This window comes from Ornithorhynchus anatinus, chromosome 9 (genome assembly GCF_004115215.2).
Source record: "Ornithorhynchus anatinus isolate Pmale09 chromosome 9, mOrnAna1.pri.v4, whole genome shotgun sequence".
Lineage (NCBI taxonomy): Eukaryota > Metazoa > Chordata > Mammalia > Monotremata > Ornithorhynchidae > Ornithorhynchus > Ornithorhynchus anatinus.
This window is the reverse complement of record NC_041736.1, coordinates 61112451-61132018: the sequence shown is the minus strand read 5'-3', so window position 1 is coordinate 61132018 and position 19568 is coordinate 61112451. Positions and strand designations below refer to the sequence as shown.

Genomic DNA, 19568 nt, shown 5'->3' with positions numbered 1-19568 from the left:
GCACTGTACTAAGCACTTGGGAGAGTATACTCAAACATCTGAAGTAGGCCTGTGGACGCCTGGGCGCGGCCCTCCGGGCAGTCGGCCGCCATGGTTGTCCAGGTTTGTCCGGGGAGCGGACATTGGCCGGGGAGGCCTGCGTGCGTGCGTCAGGACCGGCCGAGCGGACCCCCCCCAGCCCACCCTGCCCGGGCCTCCCCCTCCTCACCGATCCGGCCCCCCGGCCCATTCCGAGCGGACCCCGCGCCGGGGAGCGGCCGCGAAGGAGGTACCCGGGCCCGGCTCCCACCCAACCAAGCCAGACTCGGGGCCCGTGTGGATGGGGGGCGGGGGGTGGGGTGCCGCCGGGGTCAGTCGAAGCTCAGGGTTTTTCGGATGGGTTTCGGTGGGGCAGCCTCACCTTCCGCCACCAGCGCCGAGGCGTCGAGGGATGGCGTCGTCCGGCCCGGGGTGGGGGCACACGTGTCCGAGGCCGGCCCGGCCAGTGGCCTTTTGTGGAGGGCGCGGCCGAGGGGCAGACTTTGGCCGGCAGCCGTCAAAGCCGATTAGCCATTAGTTCCCGGGAGACAGAGTTCGGGGGCCGCCCGCCCGCCAACCCTCTGTGCCCAAGCTGCCCCGGGTGACCCATTCCGAGCCTGGCCCTCCCTGGCATCCTCACCCTTTCCCCCTCCCCACCGGCCTCTGCCCCACTGCTGGGCTGGTGGAGGTCTGGCCCAGGTCCTCCGGCGGAGGAGGGCCCGGGGGGCACGAGCTGGGCAGGGGGGCGGTGGGCACAGCCGCCCGGGCTCCTTCCCCGTGGGCCGAAGGAAGCCCACGGGTCTGGGTGCATCTGGAACCCCGAGAGTCGCTTCTGGGCACCCCTTCTAACCCCGCCGAGGTCTTTCTGCTTGATTCCATGTCTGTGGGCGTGGGTTTGTCTGTGCAAACAGGTGCACGCGTCCTACGTGTTGGTAGACGTGGACGCGTGCGTGAGATCCTGCGGGGGTATGTGTATTATAAATTACCTATGGACATTATTTATTTATATTGACGTCCGTCTCCCGAGTCCATCTCCCACCCTAGACCGTAGGCTCATCGTGGGCCAGGGACGTACTTACCAACTGGGTAGTATTGCACATTCTCAAACACTTAGTTCAGTGCTCTGCACACGGTGAAGCGCTCAATAAATACCGTTGGCGATAATGAGAGATTCCGGCTGCGTGTTTACATGTCTGTGGGTGCGTGTGGGTGAGATTCGGTGTGCGTGGAGGTGTCTGTGGACGTGTGCCCGTGGGATTCTCTGTGTGGACGTGTGTGCGATTCTGTCCGTGGGTGTTTGTGGCTGACTCTGTGGTGAGTGGGTGTGTGTGGGTGTGGGTGTGGGTGTGCCTGCGTGTATGTGACTAAGTGTGAGATTCCGTTTGTGGCCGTGTGGGGTTCCATCTCTCTCCACGTGTCTCTCCACATGTGTGTCCCCCGAGTCTTCGTCTGAGTCGGTGCAGGGGCAGCATCGGTGACGGTGAAGATGGCAGTGACGGAGGTGATATCGGTGGTGGTCACGGGTAGCGGAAGTGGCGAAGTTGACCGTGGTGATGACCGAAGTGGTATAGGGGGACAGAATTGATGGAGGGCAACGGGCACTCACCAGGCCCCTTTTCTCATTCCCCCCCTCCCCATCCAGGGTGTTACAGGCAACCTCTCTGAGCCTCAGTTTCCTCAATCAATTAATGGCATTTATTGAGCACTTACTGTTTGCAGAACAGCCTACTGAGAACTTGGGAGAGTACGACGCAACAGAGTTGGTAGACACGTCACCCGCCCACGAGGAGCTTATAGTCCAGAGGGGGACAGAGACACTAAAATAAATCACAGATGTGTACGTGAGTGCCGGGAGACTGAGGGTGGGGTGAATATCCAGTTCTTAATGGGTACGGTTTCAAGTGCATAGGAGACACAGAAGGAAGTGGGAGCAGAGAGAATGAGGACTTGGGAAAGGCTTCTTGGAGGAGATGTGATTTTAATAAGGCTTTGAAGGTGGGGAGAGTCATGGTCAGATATGAAAGGGGATGGAGTTCCAAGTCAGAGGCGGGACGTAGGAGAGGGACTGGCGGTGAGATAGACGAGGTCGAGGTACAGCGAGTAGCTTGGCATTAAAGGAGCCAAGTGTGAGGGCGGCGTCGTAGGAGAAAAGTGGCGGGGTGAGGTAGGAGGGGGCAAGGTGATCGAGTGCTTTAAAGTCGTTGGAAAGGAGTTTCTGTTTGATGCGGAGGTGGATGGGCGACCACTGGAGGTTCTTGTGGAGTGGGGAAATCCGGGCTGAACGTTTCTGCAGAAAATGACGTGGGCCGCTGAGTGAAGTATGGACTGGAGTGAGGAGAGACAGGAGGCAGAGAGGTCAGCGACGAGGCCGACGCTGTAATCAAAGCGGGCTAGGATGAGTGCTTAGGTTAACGTGGTAGCGGTTTGGATGGGGAGGAGAGGGTGGATCGCAGCGATGTTGTGAAGGTAGAACCGACGGAATTTGGTGACAGATTGAATGTGTGGATTGAATGAGAGCCGTGATTCCAGACTAACGCCAAGGCTGTAAGTTTACGAGACAGGGAGGAGGTTGGTGCTATCTACGGTGACGGGAAAGTCGTGAGGAGGACAGTTCATTCATTCATTCGTCCTCATTTAGTGTTTACTGTGTGTGGACCGCTGTACAAAGCGCTTGGGAGGGCACAATACAGCAATAAACTGACACATTCTCTGCTCACAACGAGCTTACAGTCTAGCGGGGGAAAAAGACATTAGTATATGTAAATAAATGACAGATCTGTACGTAAGTGCTGTGGGGCTGGGAGGGGGGATGAGTAAAGGGAGCCAGTCAGGGAGATGCAGAAGGGAGTGGGAGAAGAGGAAAGGAGGGATTAGGGAAGGCCTCGGAAGAGAGATGCCTTCCATAAGACTTGGAAGGGGGAAGAGTAATTGTCGGACAGTGTTTGAGTGAGACGATAAGGACTCTTTTTTTGGACATGTGAAGTTCGAGGTGTTGACGGGACATTCGATCGAGAGATGTCCCCAAGGCAGGAGAAAATCATGAGTCTGCAGAGAATGAGAGAGATTAGGGCTGGTGAGATAGATTTGGGAATCATCCACATAGAGATGGAAGTTGAAGCCATGTGAAATGGGGAAAACAGCCCCTTCCTCACGCTGGCCCCGCCCCTCCCCCCTCCCCCCCACCGCGACAACACACTTTGTGCCATTCAAATCTGTGGTCGATGATGGTGTCGTTTCCAGTGAGTGTGCTCCCCGTCCCTCAGACCGCCCTCTGTGGGGCCCGGCTCCTGCCGGGTCTCGTGAGGAAGACGGCAAGGCCACTTGCTAATTCCTGCTTCTTGACCCTCAGTCCCTGGACTGGACTTTGGCCAAGCGGGTGAGGAGCTCAGTTCCCCGGGCTACTGCACTCTTGGACTCCTGCTCCTGCACTCCCGGCTCCAGTGCTGTCTGGTTCCAGCACTCCTGGGCTCCTGTACCCCGTGCTCCGGTGTTCTCCAGCTCGGCTCCAGGGCTCTCCGTCTCCTGCGTTTTGGGCTACGGTGCTCTCTGGATCCTATACTCCTGGACTCCTGCTCCTGCGCTCCAGTGCTCTCCGACTCCTGCCCTCGGGGCTGTAGCGCACTCCGGTCAGGGAGCTGGGAGAACGTCCTCTCTGTCACGCTCAGGTAGCCCAGTCGGCCCGCGTGGGGATGGAGGGGCCGGACGTCCCGAGGGGCTCCATCAAGCTGAGCCCGGCGTCGTGGGGTGAGACCAACAACGGATTCGTCTCGAACGAGGCCGGGACGGAGCCGGTGGAGCTGTGGGTCCCGTCCCCGGTCCCGGCCTGGGTGGGGTCGAAGCCGTACGCGGGGATGCCCAAGGAGGTCCTGCTGCAGTACTCGAGCCAGGCCCGCTACCGCGTCCCCCGCGACGTGCTCTTCTGGCTGGTGGTGGTGGCCGTGCTCGTGCTGGTGGCGGCCACCGTGGCCGTCATCGCCCTGTCCCCCAAGTGTCTGGACTGGTGGCAGGCCGGCCCCATGTACCAGGTCTACCCCCGCTCCTTCCGGGACAGCGACCGGGACGGGAACGGGGATTTCAGAGGTGGGTGCCTGTGTGCTATTCTCCATCCCCGCTCTCCTCTCCTGATTCCCTTGGGGGCATGGAATTGGGCCTGGGGAGGGGGCAGGGAGGGAGTGGAGGGATTTGGGGTAGGGGGGCAGTTCAAAGCGGCAGTCGGACCCCGATGAATGTGTCCCCCCCCCCCCCACCAAGATTTTTGTCCCCGGGGGAACCGGTGTCCTGGGTTCGAGTCCCAACTCTCCCCCTGCCCTACCGTGTGACCTCGGGTAAGCCTGTGGAGCCCAGTCTCCTTGGTAACCCGGGGAGGCTCAGCCCTGCCTCCCAGGGGCGCTGTGAGGATGGAGGGCGGCCCTTAAGGAGAATAGGTCTTCGGAGGCATTGGGGGACAATCGCGGGAACGGTCGGTGTGCAGGCATTCAGGACAAGCTCGACCACATCGCGAGTCTGAACGTGAAGACCGTCTGGCTCAATTCTTTCTACAAGTCATCGCTGAGAGATTTCCGATTCGGCGTCGAGGACTTCCGGGAAGTGGACCCCGTCTTCGGGACGATGAAGGACTTTGAGAATCTGGTGGCGGCTATCCACGACAAAGGCAGGTTTCACGCCAGGTCGGGAGCGAGGGTGTGGGAAGCATCTGCATTCCTCTCTCCCCTCTCCCTGCTTTTGATTAATTTATTTGTCCCGTCTTTGTTGTAAACATTCATTCAATCGTGGGTTTTGGGCTCCTGTTGGGTGCAGAGCACTGTACTGGGCATTTCCTGTGGGCCTACTGGGCAGGGCCCTGCGCGAGGTGCCTGCTGTGTGTCTACTGGGTGCGGGGTACTGCAACCCGGTGCCTGCTGTGTGCCCAGTGGGTGCAGAGTGCTTTACTGAGTGCTTGGGAATGAGATATAGTCAAAGCGGTCCCTTCCTTCGAGGAGCGGACACCTGCGGATAAGAACAGGACGGAACAAGAAGCAGTGTGGCCCAGTGGATGGAGCCCGGGCCCGGCAGTCAGAAGACCCTCGGTTCTAATAATGTTGGTATTTGTTAAGCGCTTACTATGTGCAGAGCACTGTTCTAAGCGCTGGGGTAGATACAGGGTAATCAGGTTGTCCCACGTGAGGCTCACAGTTAATCCCCATTTTACAGATGAGGTCACTGAGGCACAGAGAAGTTAAGTGACTCGCCCACAGTCACACAGCTGACAAGTGGCAGAGCCGGGAGTCGAACACATGACCCCTGACTCCGAAGCCCAGGCTCTTTCCACTGAGCCACGCTGCTTCTCCTGGATCCACCACCTGTCTGCTGTGTGACCTTGGGCAAACCACTTCACTTCTCTGGACCTCAGTTCCCTCATCTGTAAAATGGGGATTAAGGTTGGGAGCCCTAAGTGAGACAGGGACTGTGTCCAAGCTGATCAGCTTGCATTTACCTCAACGCATAGTACAGTGCCTGGCTATAGTAAGGGTTTAACAAATACCATTTAAAAAAAACAAAAGCTGGCACATAGTAAACATATAATAATGATAATTGTGGTATCTGTAAAGTGCTTACTTTGTGCCAAGCACTATCCTAAGCACTGTGGTAGATACAAGGTAATCAGGTTGTCTCACGTGGGGCTCATGATCTTCATCCTCATTTTCCAGATGAGGTAACTGAGGCACATAGAAGTGAAGTAAGTGGCTTGCCCAAGGTCACACACAACAGTGCTCTGCACATAGTAAGCGCTTAACAAATGCCAACATTATTAGAGAAGCAGCGGGGCTCAGTGGAAAGAGCCCGGGCTTGGGGGTCAGAGGTCATGGGTTCGAATCCCGGCTCTGCCACTTGTCAGCCGTGTGACTGGGGGCGAGTCACTTCACTTCTCTGGGCCTCAGTGGCCTCAAGTGGCGAAGGTGGGATTAGAACCCGTGACCTCTGACTCCCGAGCCCGGACCCTTGCCACTAAGCCGCGCTGTTTCTCTCTATATAACAAATACACCACCTCCCCCTCCAAAAAAAAGGGTGGGAATCAAGAAAAGGAGTGCATCCATCGGCCTGTCCTTGCGATGGACACCGTATTCCCTGGGTCTGAATACACTGTCGGGGTGTATAGTTGGGGTGGGGTGTGGGTTTGGGAGGAGTATGGGCGTGGATGTGGGCACGAGCCTTCTTGGGTGAAGGAACGGTCTGGGTGCCACGTTCCCACTTCTGCCCGGAAAGGTTTGAAGCTCATTACGGACTTCATCCCGAACCACACGAGTGACCGGCACCCCTGGTTCCAGCTCAGCCGGAACCGGACGGGCAAGTACGCGGACTACTACATCTGGCACGACTGCACCCTGTTGGACGACGGCACCACCGACCTCCCCAACAACTGGGTGAGGCCCGGACCTGCTCCCCGGTGCTCGGCGGGCACGGACCTGGACCCTGAGCACGGGGTGGGGCACAGACCCGACCCGACCGGGTCAAGGGCGCCCCCTATCCCGCCCTCCACCCCACCCTCACCCCCCACCTCCGTTTTGCCCCTGCACCCATTCCCTCGGCCGGGGGCCCAGCCGCGATGGGGACCGTGGGGGAGCGGGGCGGATGCGGGGCAAGACTGGGGTCGGGTTGGAGTTCACAGCGGCGGGAAGGGGATGGGCAGGTGGCATAGTGGAAAGAGCCCGGGCTTGGGAGTCAGAGGTCGTGGGTTCTAATCCCGCTCCGCCACTGATCAGCTGTGTGACTCTGGGCGAGTCACTTGACTTCCCTGTGCCTCAGCTAACTCATCTGTGAAACGGGGATTAGGACTGTGAGCCCCACATGGGACAACCTGATCACCTTATGTACCTACCCCAGCGCTTTGAACAGTGCTCTGCACATAGTAAGCGCTTAGCAAATACCAACATTATTAGAAAAGCAGCGTGGCTCAGTGGAAAGAGCACGGGCTTGGAGGTCAGAGGTCTTGGGTTCGAATCCTGGCTCTGCCACTTGTCAGCTGTGTTGGTATTTGTTAAGTGCTTACTATGCGCAGAGCCCTGTTCTAAGCGCTGGGGTAGATACAGGGTGATCAGGTTGTCCCACGTGAGGCTTACAGTCTTCATCCCCATTTTACAGATGAGGTCACTGAGGCCCAGAGAAGTGAAGTGACTTGCCCACAGCCACACAGCTGACAAGTGGCAGAGCCGGGATTCGAACTCATGACCTCAGACTCCCAAGCCCGGGCTCTTTCCACTGAGCCACGCTGTGTGACTGTGGGCAAGTCACTTCACTTCTCTGGGCCTCAGTGACCTCATCTGTAAAATGAGGATTAAGACGGTGAGCCTCACGTGGGACAACCTGATTACCCTGTATCTCCCCCAGCCCTTAGAACAGGGCTCTGAACAGAGTAAACGCTTAACAAAAACCAACATTATTATTATTATTATTATTACCCCAGCGCTTAGAACAGTGCTCGGCACATAGTAAGCGCTTAACAAAGGCCATTATCATTATTATCCGGGAATTGCTTCTCCCCAAATCCCAGCCCCAGGGGAAGTGGGCTCGGCCTTTCTCACCCTAGTGTCCCGGACCTCCGGGCCCCGCGATAGCCACCGTGTTTGGTCTCCCACCCCGCATGGCGGGGCGGAAGGGCAGGCAGGGGGTGGTGGGCTACCGTCCGACGGGGCCGGCGACCCCCGCAGGGCCCTGCCGGACCCCGGAGACCCCGAACGACCCCCGGTGGGCCTCGGCCGGCATCTCCTGGCGACCCCTGGGGGCCCTTGCGTTTCTTGGCGCGACCCGGTAGCCCTCAGCAATTCCTGGACACCCCTGGTGACCCCCTACCGACCCCTGGCAGCCCCTGACGATTCTCGGCGACCTTTGGGCAACCCTGGAGAACCCCTGGCGGCACCCTAGCAATTCTTGGAGACCCCTGGCAGGCCCCTGGTGACTCGGTGGAAAGAGCCCGGGCTTAGGGGTCGGAGGTCATGGGTTCTAATCCCGGCTCCTCCACCTGTCAGCTGTGTGACTCTGGGCAAGTCACTTTACTTCTCTGTGCCTCAGTTCCCTCTTCTGTAAAATGGGGATTAACTGTGAGCCTCACGTGGGACAACCTGATTACGTTGTGTGTACCCCAGCTCTTAGTGCTCGGCACACAGTAAGCGCTTAACAAATACCAACGTTATTATTATTATCGAGCCCTAGCATCTCTTTGCAATTCCTGGAGGCCTCCGGCGGCCCCCGGAGATTCCTAGCGAGCTCTGGAGGCCCCCGGCAATCCCCGGAGACCCTTGGCAGCCCCCGGGGAACCCCGGCTATCCCCGTGCCGGCGGTAGCGCGTTCCCGATGATCTGCTTCCTTCCCGGGCCAGCTGAGCGTGTTCGGGAATTCCAGCTGGGAGCTGGACAGGGAGCGCGGCCAGTGCTACTTCCACCAGTTCCGCAAGGAGCAGCCCGACCTGAACGTCCGCCACCCCGCCGTCCAGGAGGAGATCAAGGTGAGGGGGCTACAGGGTTGGGCGGGGGCTGCGGCATCTGCCGCCTACAACCGCCACCTCCCAGCGGCGGCCAGCAGGATGGATTGAACGCCAGCCCAGCCCACAGAGCTGTCCTGGGAGGCCTGTTGGTCAGCCAATCGATCAATCAATCAATCTTATCTATGCAGGGCCCAGTCCTAGATGCCTAATGATCACGGCATTTGTTAAGTGCTTACTATGTGGGAAGCGGCATGGCCTAATGGGTAGAACTCCGGCCTGAGAGTCAGAAGGTCATGGGTTCTAATTCCGGCCCCGCCACTTGTCTGCTGTGTGACCTTGAGTAAGTCACTTAACTTCCCTGGACCTCAGTTACCTCATCTGTCAAATGGGGATCGAGACTGTGAACCCCGCGTGGGACAGGGACTGAGCCCACCTTGATTATCTTTTATCTATCCCAGTGCTTAGAACAACGCTTGACACATCGTAAGTGCTTAACAAATATCATAATTATTATTATTATAATTATTATGATGTGTCAAGAACCGTTCTAAGCACTGGGACAGATATAAGGTAATCAGGTTGGACACGGTCCCTGTCCCACGTGGAACTCACAGTCTTAGGAGGAGAGAGTAAGAGTTAGAGAGTTAGAGAAGCAGCGTGGCTCAGTTGAAAGAGCATGGGCTTTGGAGTCAGAGGTCATGGGTTTGAATTCCAGCTCTGCCACTTGTCAGCTGTGTGACTGTGGGCAAGTCACTTCACTTCTCTGCGCCTCAGTTACCTCATCTGTAAAATGGGGATGAAGACTGTGAGCCCCACGTGGGACCACCCGATTCCCCTGTGTCTACCCCAGCGCTTAGAACAGTGCTCTGCCCCCCATTTGACAGATGAGGTGATTGAGGCACAGAAAAATGAAGTGACCCGTCCAAGGTCACAGAGCCAACAAGTGGCAGAGCCGGTACTGGAACCCAGGTCCCTCTGACCCCTCGGCCCATGTTCATTCCACTAGGCTGTGCTGCTGCTTTACCGTGGGCAAGGCAGTATATCGGGTGCCTACTGATAATAATAGTGGTATTTTTTAATCGCTTATTCTGTGCTGGGGAGTCTGAGGCAGGTGAGCTCGGGAGGATAGAGCACAGGCCTGGGAGTCAGAAAGACCTGGGTTCAAATCCCCACTCTGCCATTTGTCTGCTGTGTGATTTTGGGCAAGTCGCTTAACTTCTCTGAGCTTTAGTTTCCTCATCTGTAAAACGGAGATTAATAATGTTGGTATTTGTTAAGCGCTTACTACGTGCAGAGCACTGTTCTAAGCGCTGGGGTAGACACAGGGGAATCAGGTTGCCCCACGTGGGGCTCACAGTCTTAATCCCCATTTTACAGATGAGGTAACTGAGGCACAGAGAAGTTAAGCGACTTGCCCACGGTCACTCAGCTGACAAGTGGCCGAGCTGGGATTTGAACTCATGACCTCTGACTCCAAAGCCCGTGCTCTTTCCACTGAGCCACGCTGCTTCTCCTAAGATTGAGATTGAGACCGTGGGTGCCATGGGGGACAGAGACTGTGTCCAACCTGATGAACCTGTATCTACCCCAGTGCTTAGAAGATTTGCTTCCTTCCCGGATCAGCAAATGCTTGTCGTGCTTAGAAAAGTGCCTGGCACATAGTTAAGCTCTTAACCAGCTCTTAAAAAAGTGCTGGACACAGAGAAAGCACTGAATAAATACCATCATTATTGACAACTTCCATAATAATTATTATTATTATTATCGTGGTTATTATTTTTAGGAGCAGGGGCACTGGGGGCAATGGGCACTGCCCACAAGTCTGCGGTGCCCTGGTGGTGAGCCACAGTCCACAGGGAGGGAGCTGGAAGCAGCATGGCACAGTGGATAGAGCACTGGCCTGGGAGTCAGGAGGTCATGGGTTCTAATCCCGGCTCCTCCACTTGTCTGCTGCGTGGCCTCAGGCAATCGATTTTACTTCTCTGTGCCTCAGTTACTTCATCTGTAAAATGAGGATTAAGACTGCGAGCCCTATGCGGGGACAGGGACCGCATCCAACTCAATTTGCTTGTATCCACCCCTGTGCTTAGTACAGTGCCAGGCGCATAGTAAGCACTTAAATACCATAATTGTTAAGTGTTATTATTGCCCTTGAGGCTGGTGCTTGGCTCCTCATCCTGTACCAACCCCTCAGCAGGGAGGACCCTGATGTCGGGGTGGCCCTGGGTCCTTGGATGTGGGAAGGGGGCCCGGAAATGATTCGATTGCTCATTACGGTCATTTAGAAGAGACAAAGTCCCCCCTTTATCAGCAGAAGAGCTCAGGCTGGGTTGCCCTCTCGCCGTACCTCCTTACCCCTCATCCCTCCCCCAGACATGTGTGGCTAGGGGAGAAAGGTTGAGGTCAGCGCTTGGGAGAGTACAGTAGAACAGGAGACACTCCCTGCCCACACTGAACTTACAGTTAGAGGGGGAGATGGACATTAATATAAATAAATTACAGATAAGTAAATAAGTGTTAAATTACATGTATACTTAAGTCGGGGCCTCGATGGCCTGAGAGATTCCCCCCCGCCCCGTCGGCTCACTCTACCTGGGATTTTGGGGTCCTGACCCCCATTGCCCGGCCTGCCATCTCGCTTCGGGATCCAGTCATATCGGGACACAGCGAGGGGGGCAGGGGGGCCAGGCAGATGCGGGGGGTGGGCGGCGAAGGGGCAGTGGAGAGCGTGAAAGCCAGTGGCCAGATGGCTCTGTCAGAGGAAGTGCGTGGGGCCGGGTTCCGGAGGCCAGGTTCGTCCATAATTTATATATTTATTTAAATTAATGCCTGTCTCCCCCTCTAGATTTTGACCTCGTTGTGGGCAGGGAACATGTCTATCAACTCTACTGTGTTGTACTCTCCCAAGCGCTTAGTACAGTGCTGTGCACACAGTGAGCGCTCAATAAATGAAACGGACTGACGGGTCGACTGGCCGACGGCACCGGCCCCGGGGCGGCTCCGGGTCTTGGCGAGGCGGGGCTGACGACCGCGGGACGCCAGAGAGGGGTGAGGGCACACGCCGTCCGAGCCGGGGCCGATACCCGCCAGCCTTCTGAACCCCGAGACTGCCCTTTCTCACGGAGCCGGGGTGGGCCCGGGGGATTAAGGCCGGTGGAATCGCTTATCCAGCAAATACTTTGACGAGATTAAACTCCGGACTGACGGGTGTGAAAGTCCAGACCGCAGAAACGGCCTTGGCCTTCCCACGGCCAACCCTCCACCTCCTAGAGGGTAATCTCGGCAAAGATCTCTAATCTCCTGTCTTGGAAAATGCCCAAGCAGAGGCCCCGGCAGGTCCCCGGCCTGGCTACGGTTCCCGCGTGGGCCGAGGCCCCGGTCCCGGCTGGGCCCGCATCTCGGCCCGGGAGTCGGGAGGAGGGAGCTGCAGCCTTCTCGGGCGCGGGGAGGCCGGGGGGCCGTCTCCGCGTAAAACGGAATCACTGACCCAAGATTACCGCTCGGGCTGGAGAGAGGGGGCCCGATGCCCAGCGGAGGCGCGGGGTTTGGCGACTCCACGAAGGGCCGGGGAATGATTAACCCGGGCCTCCGCCGGCTGCTGGGCAGGGAATGACTACGTGGGCGAAAGGGAGTGGACGCCCCCGCACTTAAACTAAGGCTTTATCTCCGTTAAGTCCCGGGCACTTGGCCTGGATTGGACCCAGGGACCCTGCCTTCCCTGTGACCCCCTGGGGAGTAGGCTAAGGGAGAGGCCCTGCCTCTCCAATCCATCAGTCGATCCATCCGTCGTCTTTAGTGAGTGCTTACTGTGTGCAGAGCACTGTACTCAGTGCTCGGGAGAGTACGAGACGGCAGAGTTGGTGGACACGTTCTCCCCCCACAATAATAATAATAATACCCTATTACCCTATTTATTTTGCTAATGAAATGTACATCGCCTCGATTCTATTTAGTTGCCATTGTTTTTATGAGATGTTCTTCCCCTTGACTCTATTTATTGCCATTGTTCTTGTCTGTCCGTCTCCCCCGATTAGACCGTGAGCCCGTCAAACGGCAGGGACCGTCTCTATCTGTTGCCGACTTGTTCATTCCAAGCGCTTAGTACAGTGCTCTGCACATAGTAAGTGCTCAATAAATACTATTGAATGAATGAATAATAATAATAATTATGGTATTATTTAGTGCTTACCATGTGCCAAGCATTGTTTTAAGCACTGAGGTGGATACAAGCAAACTGGGTTGGACAGAGTCGCGGTCCCACATGGGATTCACAGTCTCAATCCCCATTTGACAGAGGAGAGAACTGAGTCCCAGAGAAGTGAAGTGACTTGCCCAAGGTCACACAGCAGGCAAGTGGAGGAGCCAGGATTAGATCCCGTGACCGTCTTACTCCCGAGTCTGGGCTCTAGTAACTATGCCATGCTGCTTCTCTAATAGCTATGGTATTTGTTAAGTATTTACTATGTGCCAGGCACTGTACTAAGCACTGAGGTGGATACAAGCAAATTGGGTTGGACACAGCCCTGTCCCACGTAGGGCTCACGGTCTCAATCCCCGTTTTACAGATGAGGTAACTGAGGCCCGGAGAAGTGAAGTGACTTGCCCAAGGCCACGGAGCCGGGATTAGAATCCATGACCTTCTGACTCCCAGCCCCGGGCTTTATCCATTGTGCCATGCTGACAGTGTCACAGTCTAGAGGGGGCGACAGACATTAATTTATTCATTCAATAGTATTTACTGGGCGCTTACTGTGTGCAGAGCACTGTACTAAGCGCTTGGAATGTACAAATCGGTCACAGGTAGAGACAGTCCCTGCCCTTTGACGGGCTCACGGTTTAATCGGGGGAGACGGACAGACAAGAACAATAGCAATAAAATAAATGAATAAGCTACGGGTGAACCTGACCTCCAGGCCCTGGCTCCGCCGCCTTCCTCTGGCAGACCCTTCTGGCCACTGGCTTTCAGATTCTCCACCAGCTGGCCGCTTCTTCCCCCACCTCAGCCCCGGTCACACTCTTTTCATTTTTATGTATTCAAGTGCTTACTTGGTGCCAGGTATTGTACCAAGTGCCGGGATAGATACAAAGTAATCAGGTTGGACACAATCCCTGCCCACTAAGGGCTCCCAGCCTTAATCCCCATTTTACCGATGGGGTAACTGAGGCACAGAGAAGCGAAGTGATTTGCCCAAGTTCACACGGCAGACAAGGGGCAGAGCCGGGATTAGGACCTAGGTTCTCTGACTCCCGGGCCTGGGCTCTTTCCACTAGGCTATGCTGCTTTTCCGTCTAAGCAGACTTTCCAACTCCTCCACCTCTGGCTCTTTGGAACTCCCACCCTCCTTCTCTCTAAGGTGGCCTCCTCTCCTTCAGTGGCCTTCTGTAAACAATCCCCCTCCTCCAGGAAGTCTTCCCTGAATAACCCCACCTCCCCGGTTATGCCACACCACCAGCCACCTCACACTCAGGTCTGTCTGCTCGTTGATTTCAATCTCGACTTTGGTTTTCCTTGGGCTGTTTCTGCTGTTCTGTCAGGTCTACGCTTGGTCGTTTGTGTCCGCTTACCTCCCTGTTTCGACCGTAAGCCCTCCAAGGGAAGGGACCGGGCTTTCGGCCCCGTTTCTCCCCAAGCACCGTGCTGTGCACCTCGATATATCAATCTCATTTGCTACGCGCCTCGGAGGGTACGATGAACCCAGTGTGGAGACAGAGCAGGTGCGATCCCTGCCTTTGAGTCAGTCATGTTGATTGAGCGCTTACTGGGTGCAGAGAACTGTACTGAGCTCTTAGGAGAGGACGATAGGGCAGTATAACGGGCACATTCCCTGCCCACGACGAGCGAGCGGGAGGTGCGGCACCCTGCAAAAATGTACAGAGAAGAGGAGGAAGGAGAAGGGGCTGTGCGTCCGAGTCAGAGCCGAGGGTGTACGCGGTGTGGTCGAATCTGCTGCCGTTGACGGGGCGTGAGGTTCGGTTGGGCCACAGAGGGCCTTGGGATGGACAGAAACAGCTGTTTGAGCCCCCCCCCGGCTGGGACCCTGATTTTGACCAAACTCGCAGTAGGATGCCAGCCAACGGTACCGGCCCGGGGCGGGAGGGGAAGGGGAGGAGGGTTGTCCCCTCGGATCCGGAAGTGTGGCCTGAGGCCATCGGGGAACGGGTCAAATTTGATGCCCCTCCTACACCGCCCCACATCTGAGAAGATCTAAGGGGGGATGGGGGCGGCGGGTGGCTGGAATCTTTATCCCATCCCCAGTGACAGATGGGGATGCGTGGGCCGGGTTGCACTCATCCACCTCTGCCTTTCTTCCCGGGTTTAGGAGATCATTCGCTTTTGGCTCGGAAAGGGAGTTGACGGATTCCATTTTGATGCTGCCAGGTTTCTGCTGGAAGCGACCCACCTGAGAAACGAGCCTCAGGTTGACGGGAGCCAGCCCTCGGTAAGGGCCCACCTGTCCCTCGGCTGCCGCGGAGAAGGGGCGGAGAGGGTGGGGCAACGGGGGATCGGGCCAACCCCCACCGGCTCTTTGGCCGGGGACTGGAGGCCTCGCTACCCGAGCCTCAGTTGGCACGGTGCCACGCTGGCCCGGGGCTCCCCGGCTGGGTACCTGCAGATGGAATTAGGCCCGTGGCCTGGCCCGCCCGGGGAAGGCGGCCCCGAGAGCGGGCCTGGGGGTGGGTGGAGAGCAGGACCGGTTGCCCAGAGGAGGGATGTCCAAGAAGGTGGCGAGTGCTGGTTCCCGGCCCCCAGCGACCGGGGGCGTGAAGCGGCGCTCCACGGGTTTCTGGCATAGGGACAGAAGCCAATGTGCCCTGGATCCAGTTGACAACAGGACAACTGGGGACAGAGAGCACCCTTCAGTCCTGCCCCGAAGGGGACAGTGGCACCCACTTCTCAGCTCCTGACTCCTCCTCGGCCACCTCCATGGCCCCGGCTTCCCCCGGCCCCATTGTCGCCCCCGATGCCCATGTCGGTGTCCAGACTACGGCCTCTGGCTCTGAGAATCGAGCCGCCGAGGGAGCCGACGGGCCTGGGCCGCCTGTCGGGTCACTCCGAGGCAGCGGGGGAATCGGGAGTGCGAGAGATCATCGGTGCCCTGGTGTCCCTCCCCACAGGCCACCGTCACCAACTATACGGACTTGTATCACGACTACACCACCAACCAAGAGGGGATGCATGACCTCATCCGGGCCTTCCGTGAAACGATGAACCAGTTCAGCAGGGAGCCTGGGAGATACCGGTAACCCTTGGGAATGTGGGGGATCACGAGAACCCCGCCTCACGGAAGGAAGCCAGTGTTGCCTGAGCCCGCAGCCTATATTCTCCTATCTATGCCTCAATGCACCAATGAAATTGGAGCCCAATTCCTTCTCTCCCTGGGGCTGCTCAAACCAAGCTGGGGTAGGGGTGGGGGTGCGTGGGGGCGGGGTGTGTGTGTGTGTGTGTCTTATTTGTTAAGCACTTACTATATGCCATGCAGTGTAGGGAGTCCCCTACAAGGACCGAGGCGGCAGCCGGGGGTCACAGAGGATACGGGATTTGCTGTCCCTGACCACGCTTTCCGGCCTTTCCCGCCTCGGCCGCCGGCCGGACTCCGGCCGCCGGAGTGGACATCCTCTCGATGGGGGAGATGACCGTCCGGGGTCTCGGGACCGGGGCTCTGCTCATGCTGATCGTTCTGGTTCGTTCTCTCCCGGGGCATATCGCACAGGTTCATGGGCGTTGAAGCCAATGAGGAGACAATTGATACCACCATGATATACTACGGTCGACCCTTCATCCAGGAGGCGGACTTTCCCCTCAACCCTTTCCTCTCCCCCTTTCCAAATTCTTCTGGGACAAATGTGTTGGACACCGTACTTGCCTGGATGAACAACATGCCCAAAGGGAAATGGCCCAATTGGATGGTGAGAGGACGCGTCCCCAGTGGGTCGGCTGGGTGGGGTCGCCAGTATGCCCTTTGGGTCACGGCCCGATGACCTTTCACGTTCGTTGCAGACCGGAGGCCCTGACTTTACCCGGGTGTCCTCCCGCTGGGGGGAGAACTACACCGACGTCTTAAACATGCTCGTGTTGACGCTTCCCGGGACCCCCATCACTTACTACGGGGAAGAGATCGGCATGCGTAACGCGCCGGTGGGCTCTCCGAACGACACGTACAATCTGGTGAGTGACCCGTAAGCCTGCCCCGGCTAACTGCCGTCATCCAATCCCCCTTTCCGGGCCAGGGAGGGAGGCCCCACGGCTCCATCCCACTGGTGACAACGGGCCGGAATGGGGATGTTGGCGGATGACTCCATCGCTCGGAAGCAGACCTGTCATGTTGCCTAGGGCTCGGTCCCCCAGGGGTCTGCCAGGAGCCCTGCCCAGGGGACACCAGCGTTGGGAACTTCTCCTCGTGGCTTAAACCCGAGGCAGATGAAGTGGCGGCGCTCCAGCCACGTTACGGCGTGCTGCCAAATGGCTCCGGCAGAGATACGTCCTCACCGGACCAGGGCCGGGCTTTCATTCTGGGCTCTGGTTGGACCCTGTCCTGCCGCCAGAGAGGTCCTGGGACCCCCCGGCCCGGGACGGAGCTGCTTCTGCCCCATCTTCATCCACCCGGCCGGACCTGTGAGAACCGTGGAAGGGCCGGTATAGTTGGCCTGAGGAGGAGGTGGGCTCTCGGCCTGCTCTCTGAGTGCCTGTCCTCTCTCAAGCTGCCATGCCAGCCCCCGCCCTCTCACCAGCTGGCGGCCTGCTCTCGGACTATCAAAATGACAAGCGGGTTGGCCCCAGACAAGGAGAGGTTCGGGGTGAACTTCAATGCCTCGAGAAGAGCGCCGTGCCCCGTCTGGGCATTGGGGCCCTGTCCCATCAGTCCTGTCCTCATTGAGCACGGGATTCGTTCATTCATTCGATAGTATTTATTGAGCGCTTACTATGTGCAGAGCACTGTACTAAACGCTTGGAACGTACACATCGGAATGTGGGAGGAAGGCGGTGGGAATGACTCGGAAGCACTCAGCCTGTGACCTGGGTCCCTCCGAAGTCAACCCAGATGTCAGCGAAGGTGAAAAAGGTCATTCATTCAATAGTATTTATTGAGCGCTTACTATGTGCAGAGCACTGTACTGAGGTCATACGGGCACCCGCGGCAGCAGGCAAGGCGAGATGCCGCCACGTTTCCCAGCCCCTGCCTCGGCCTGACCGCGCTGTGCCGGCAGGAAAACACCACGCCGCTGGCCGGCTGAGGGCAGACTCTCCCACTACAACTGTACACGACAGGAGTCTAGGAATTGGAAACAAAAATATCCATCCTGGAAGTATTTTTGAACCACCTCCCTCCCTGTCTTATCCCCAGACCCAACCATCTCCTTTGGGTCAATGGCACTCAATGTCGATTTCCTAGAAAACAAAGCAGTTACAAGTTAATCAGGTCAGACGCAGTCCCCTCCCACATGAGGCTCACAGTGTAAGTGGGAGGGAGAACGGGTACTTGATCCCCAATTTACAATTGAGGAAACTGAGGCACAGAAAAGTTAAGTGCCTTATCTGAGATCACACGGCAGACAAGTGGCAGAGCTGGGATTAGAATCCAGGTCCTCTGACCGCCGGCCTATGCTCTATCCACTAGGTCACGCTGCTTCCAGATCCCAACCCACCACGTTCGGGCAAAAACGATGGGTCCGGTTCAGGACTTAGGAACGGAGAGGGAGAGAGAGGAGAGCAGTCGTAAATCTACTTGTCAAACACAGTAATCAGTCCAAGTGACGGGGGGGTGACTAGCTCAGTCCGGCTGCCGTTCTCGGCCCTCTCAATAACCTAGTCCCAACAGCCCGAGCGTTGCTCTGCTTCCCGCTTGCCGTCCGGATCCCGGCCTTGGCGCTGACCCCCGGGGGTATTCCGTGCCCTAGGCGACCATCGGCTCCAAGGCCCCCATGCAGTGGAACTCCGAGGCCCACGCCGGCTTTACGGAGAGCCCGCGGCCCTGGACACCCGTGAGCGACAACTATGAGACCGTCAACGTGGAGGTAAGGCCGGAGCGGCGAGATCCTAGGCGGGGCCCTCTTAGGGCCGCTATCCCGCCCCAACATCACAGACGGCTTGTGCGCGTTGTTGCCCACAACCCCGGCGGCGCTGTTTCTGGCGAGTCGGGGGTGGGCCAGGTCGGTCCTCGGGCTGCAGGAGGGCTCGCGGGCAGCTGCGCCCCGATGGCAGGCGGAGCCCGGGTTGGTGGCTTATCGCCCCCGCTCCGCCATCTGCGAGGGGCAGAGGGGGAGGGAGAGCCTCATCCCGTCCAAACCCCGGCTCCAGGCCGGGGCCGTCGGCCGCCTCGGAAAGAGCAGCCCGGGGCCACCGGCGGAAGCCTGCTCGTCTCAGAGGGCGGGAGGGTTCCGGCCCCAACCTCGTCGCGCCTCGCGTCTTTCAGGTGCAGTGGACGCAGCCCGGCTCGACGCTGAAGCTCTACCGGGAGCTGAGCGCCTTAAGGGCCGGCGAGCTGCGGCTGAGCAGGGGCTGGCTGTGCTCCATCTGGAGCGACCGGAATCTGGTGGTCTACAGCCGCGAGCTGGACGGCCTGGACAGAGTGCTCACCGTGGTGCTCAATGTGGGAGAGTCGGCCCGGTTGAATTTGCGGAGCCACGTTCCGGGGGTCCCCGCCAAGGCCGGCATCCGGCTGGGCACGAACCTCGATCGCGGGAACCAGGAGGTGGACACGGCCGTCGTCGACACGAAAATGGGCGAAGGACTGATCCTCGAGTACAAAATGAAGGTGCCCCTTCACAAAGATGCGGCCTTCAAAGAGCACTGCTTCATTTCGGACAAAGCGTGTTACTCCAGTGCCTTCGATCTCCTGTACAACTTCTGTTAAGCCAGAGAGGGGGGCCCCGCTCGTGGCAGCCTCCTGCCCACAGGCCTGGCAGAACTCAGGGTTGGCTGGGGTGAATTCATTAGTTGGGCTAGGCCTTTCTAGGTTGGATCCATGCTGGAAGTTGTGATTGGCATAAAACAAGGTTTTAAATAAAAATCCAAACCAGCTCGGGCCCCACAGCACGGCCCAGATGCCTTGGGCTCTGGACAAGGCTGCTCCTACTCTCCCTGGTCGTGGGC

The 19568-nt window shown here is 57.8% G+C and overlaps 1 protein-coding gene across 1 annotated transcript; it reads left to right on the top strand.

The window, feature by feature from the left end:
- Positions 1-3313: 3313 nt before the first annotated feature.
- Positions 3314-19508, top strand: SLC3A1 (solute carrier family 3 member 1). Its single transcript, XM_029072122.2, has 10 exons — positions 3314-4098; positions 4490-4669; positions 6262-6419; positions 8372-8497; positions 14797-14916; positions 15593-15717; positions 16189-16384; positions 16476-16643; positions 18374-18490; positions 18889-19508. The coding sequence occupies exons 1-10, from the start codon at positions 3708-3710 to the stop codon at positions 19327-19329; spliced, it is 2022 nt and encodes a 673-aa protein (XP_028927955.1). The 5' UTR covers positions 3314-3707; the 3' UTR covers positions 19330-19508.
- Positions 19509-19568: the final 60 nt, after the last annotated feature.

Bases quoted from the DNA above. Each gene is read 5' to 3' on its own strand.
- SLC3A1 (XM_029072122.2), top strand. From the start codon at position 3,708: ATGGAGGGGCCGGACGTCCCGAGGGGCTCCATCAAGCTGAGCCCGGCG. The intron at 4,099-4,489 runs GTGGGTGCCTGT...GTCGGTGTGCAG, and splicing joins CGGGAACGGGGATTTCAGAG to GCATTCAGGACAAGCTCGAC. The intron at 8,498-14,796 runs GTGAGGGGGCTA...TCCCGGGTTTAG, and splicing joins CCGTCCAGGAGGAGATCAAG to GAGATCATTCGCTTTTGGCT.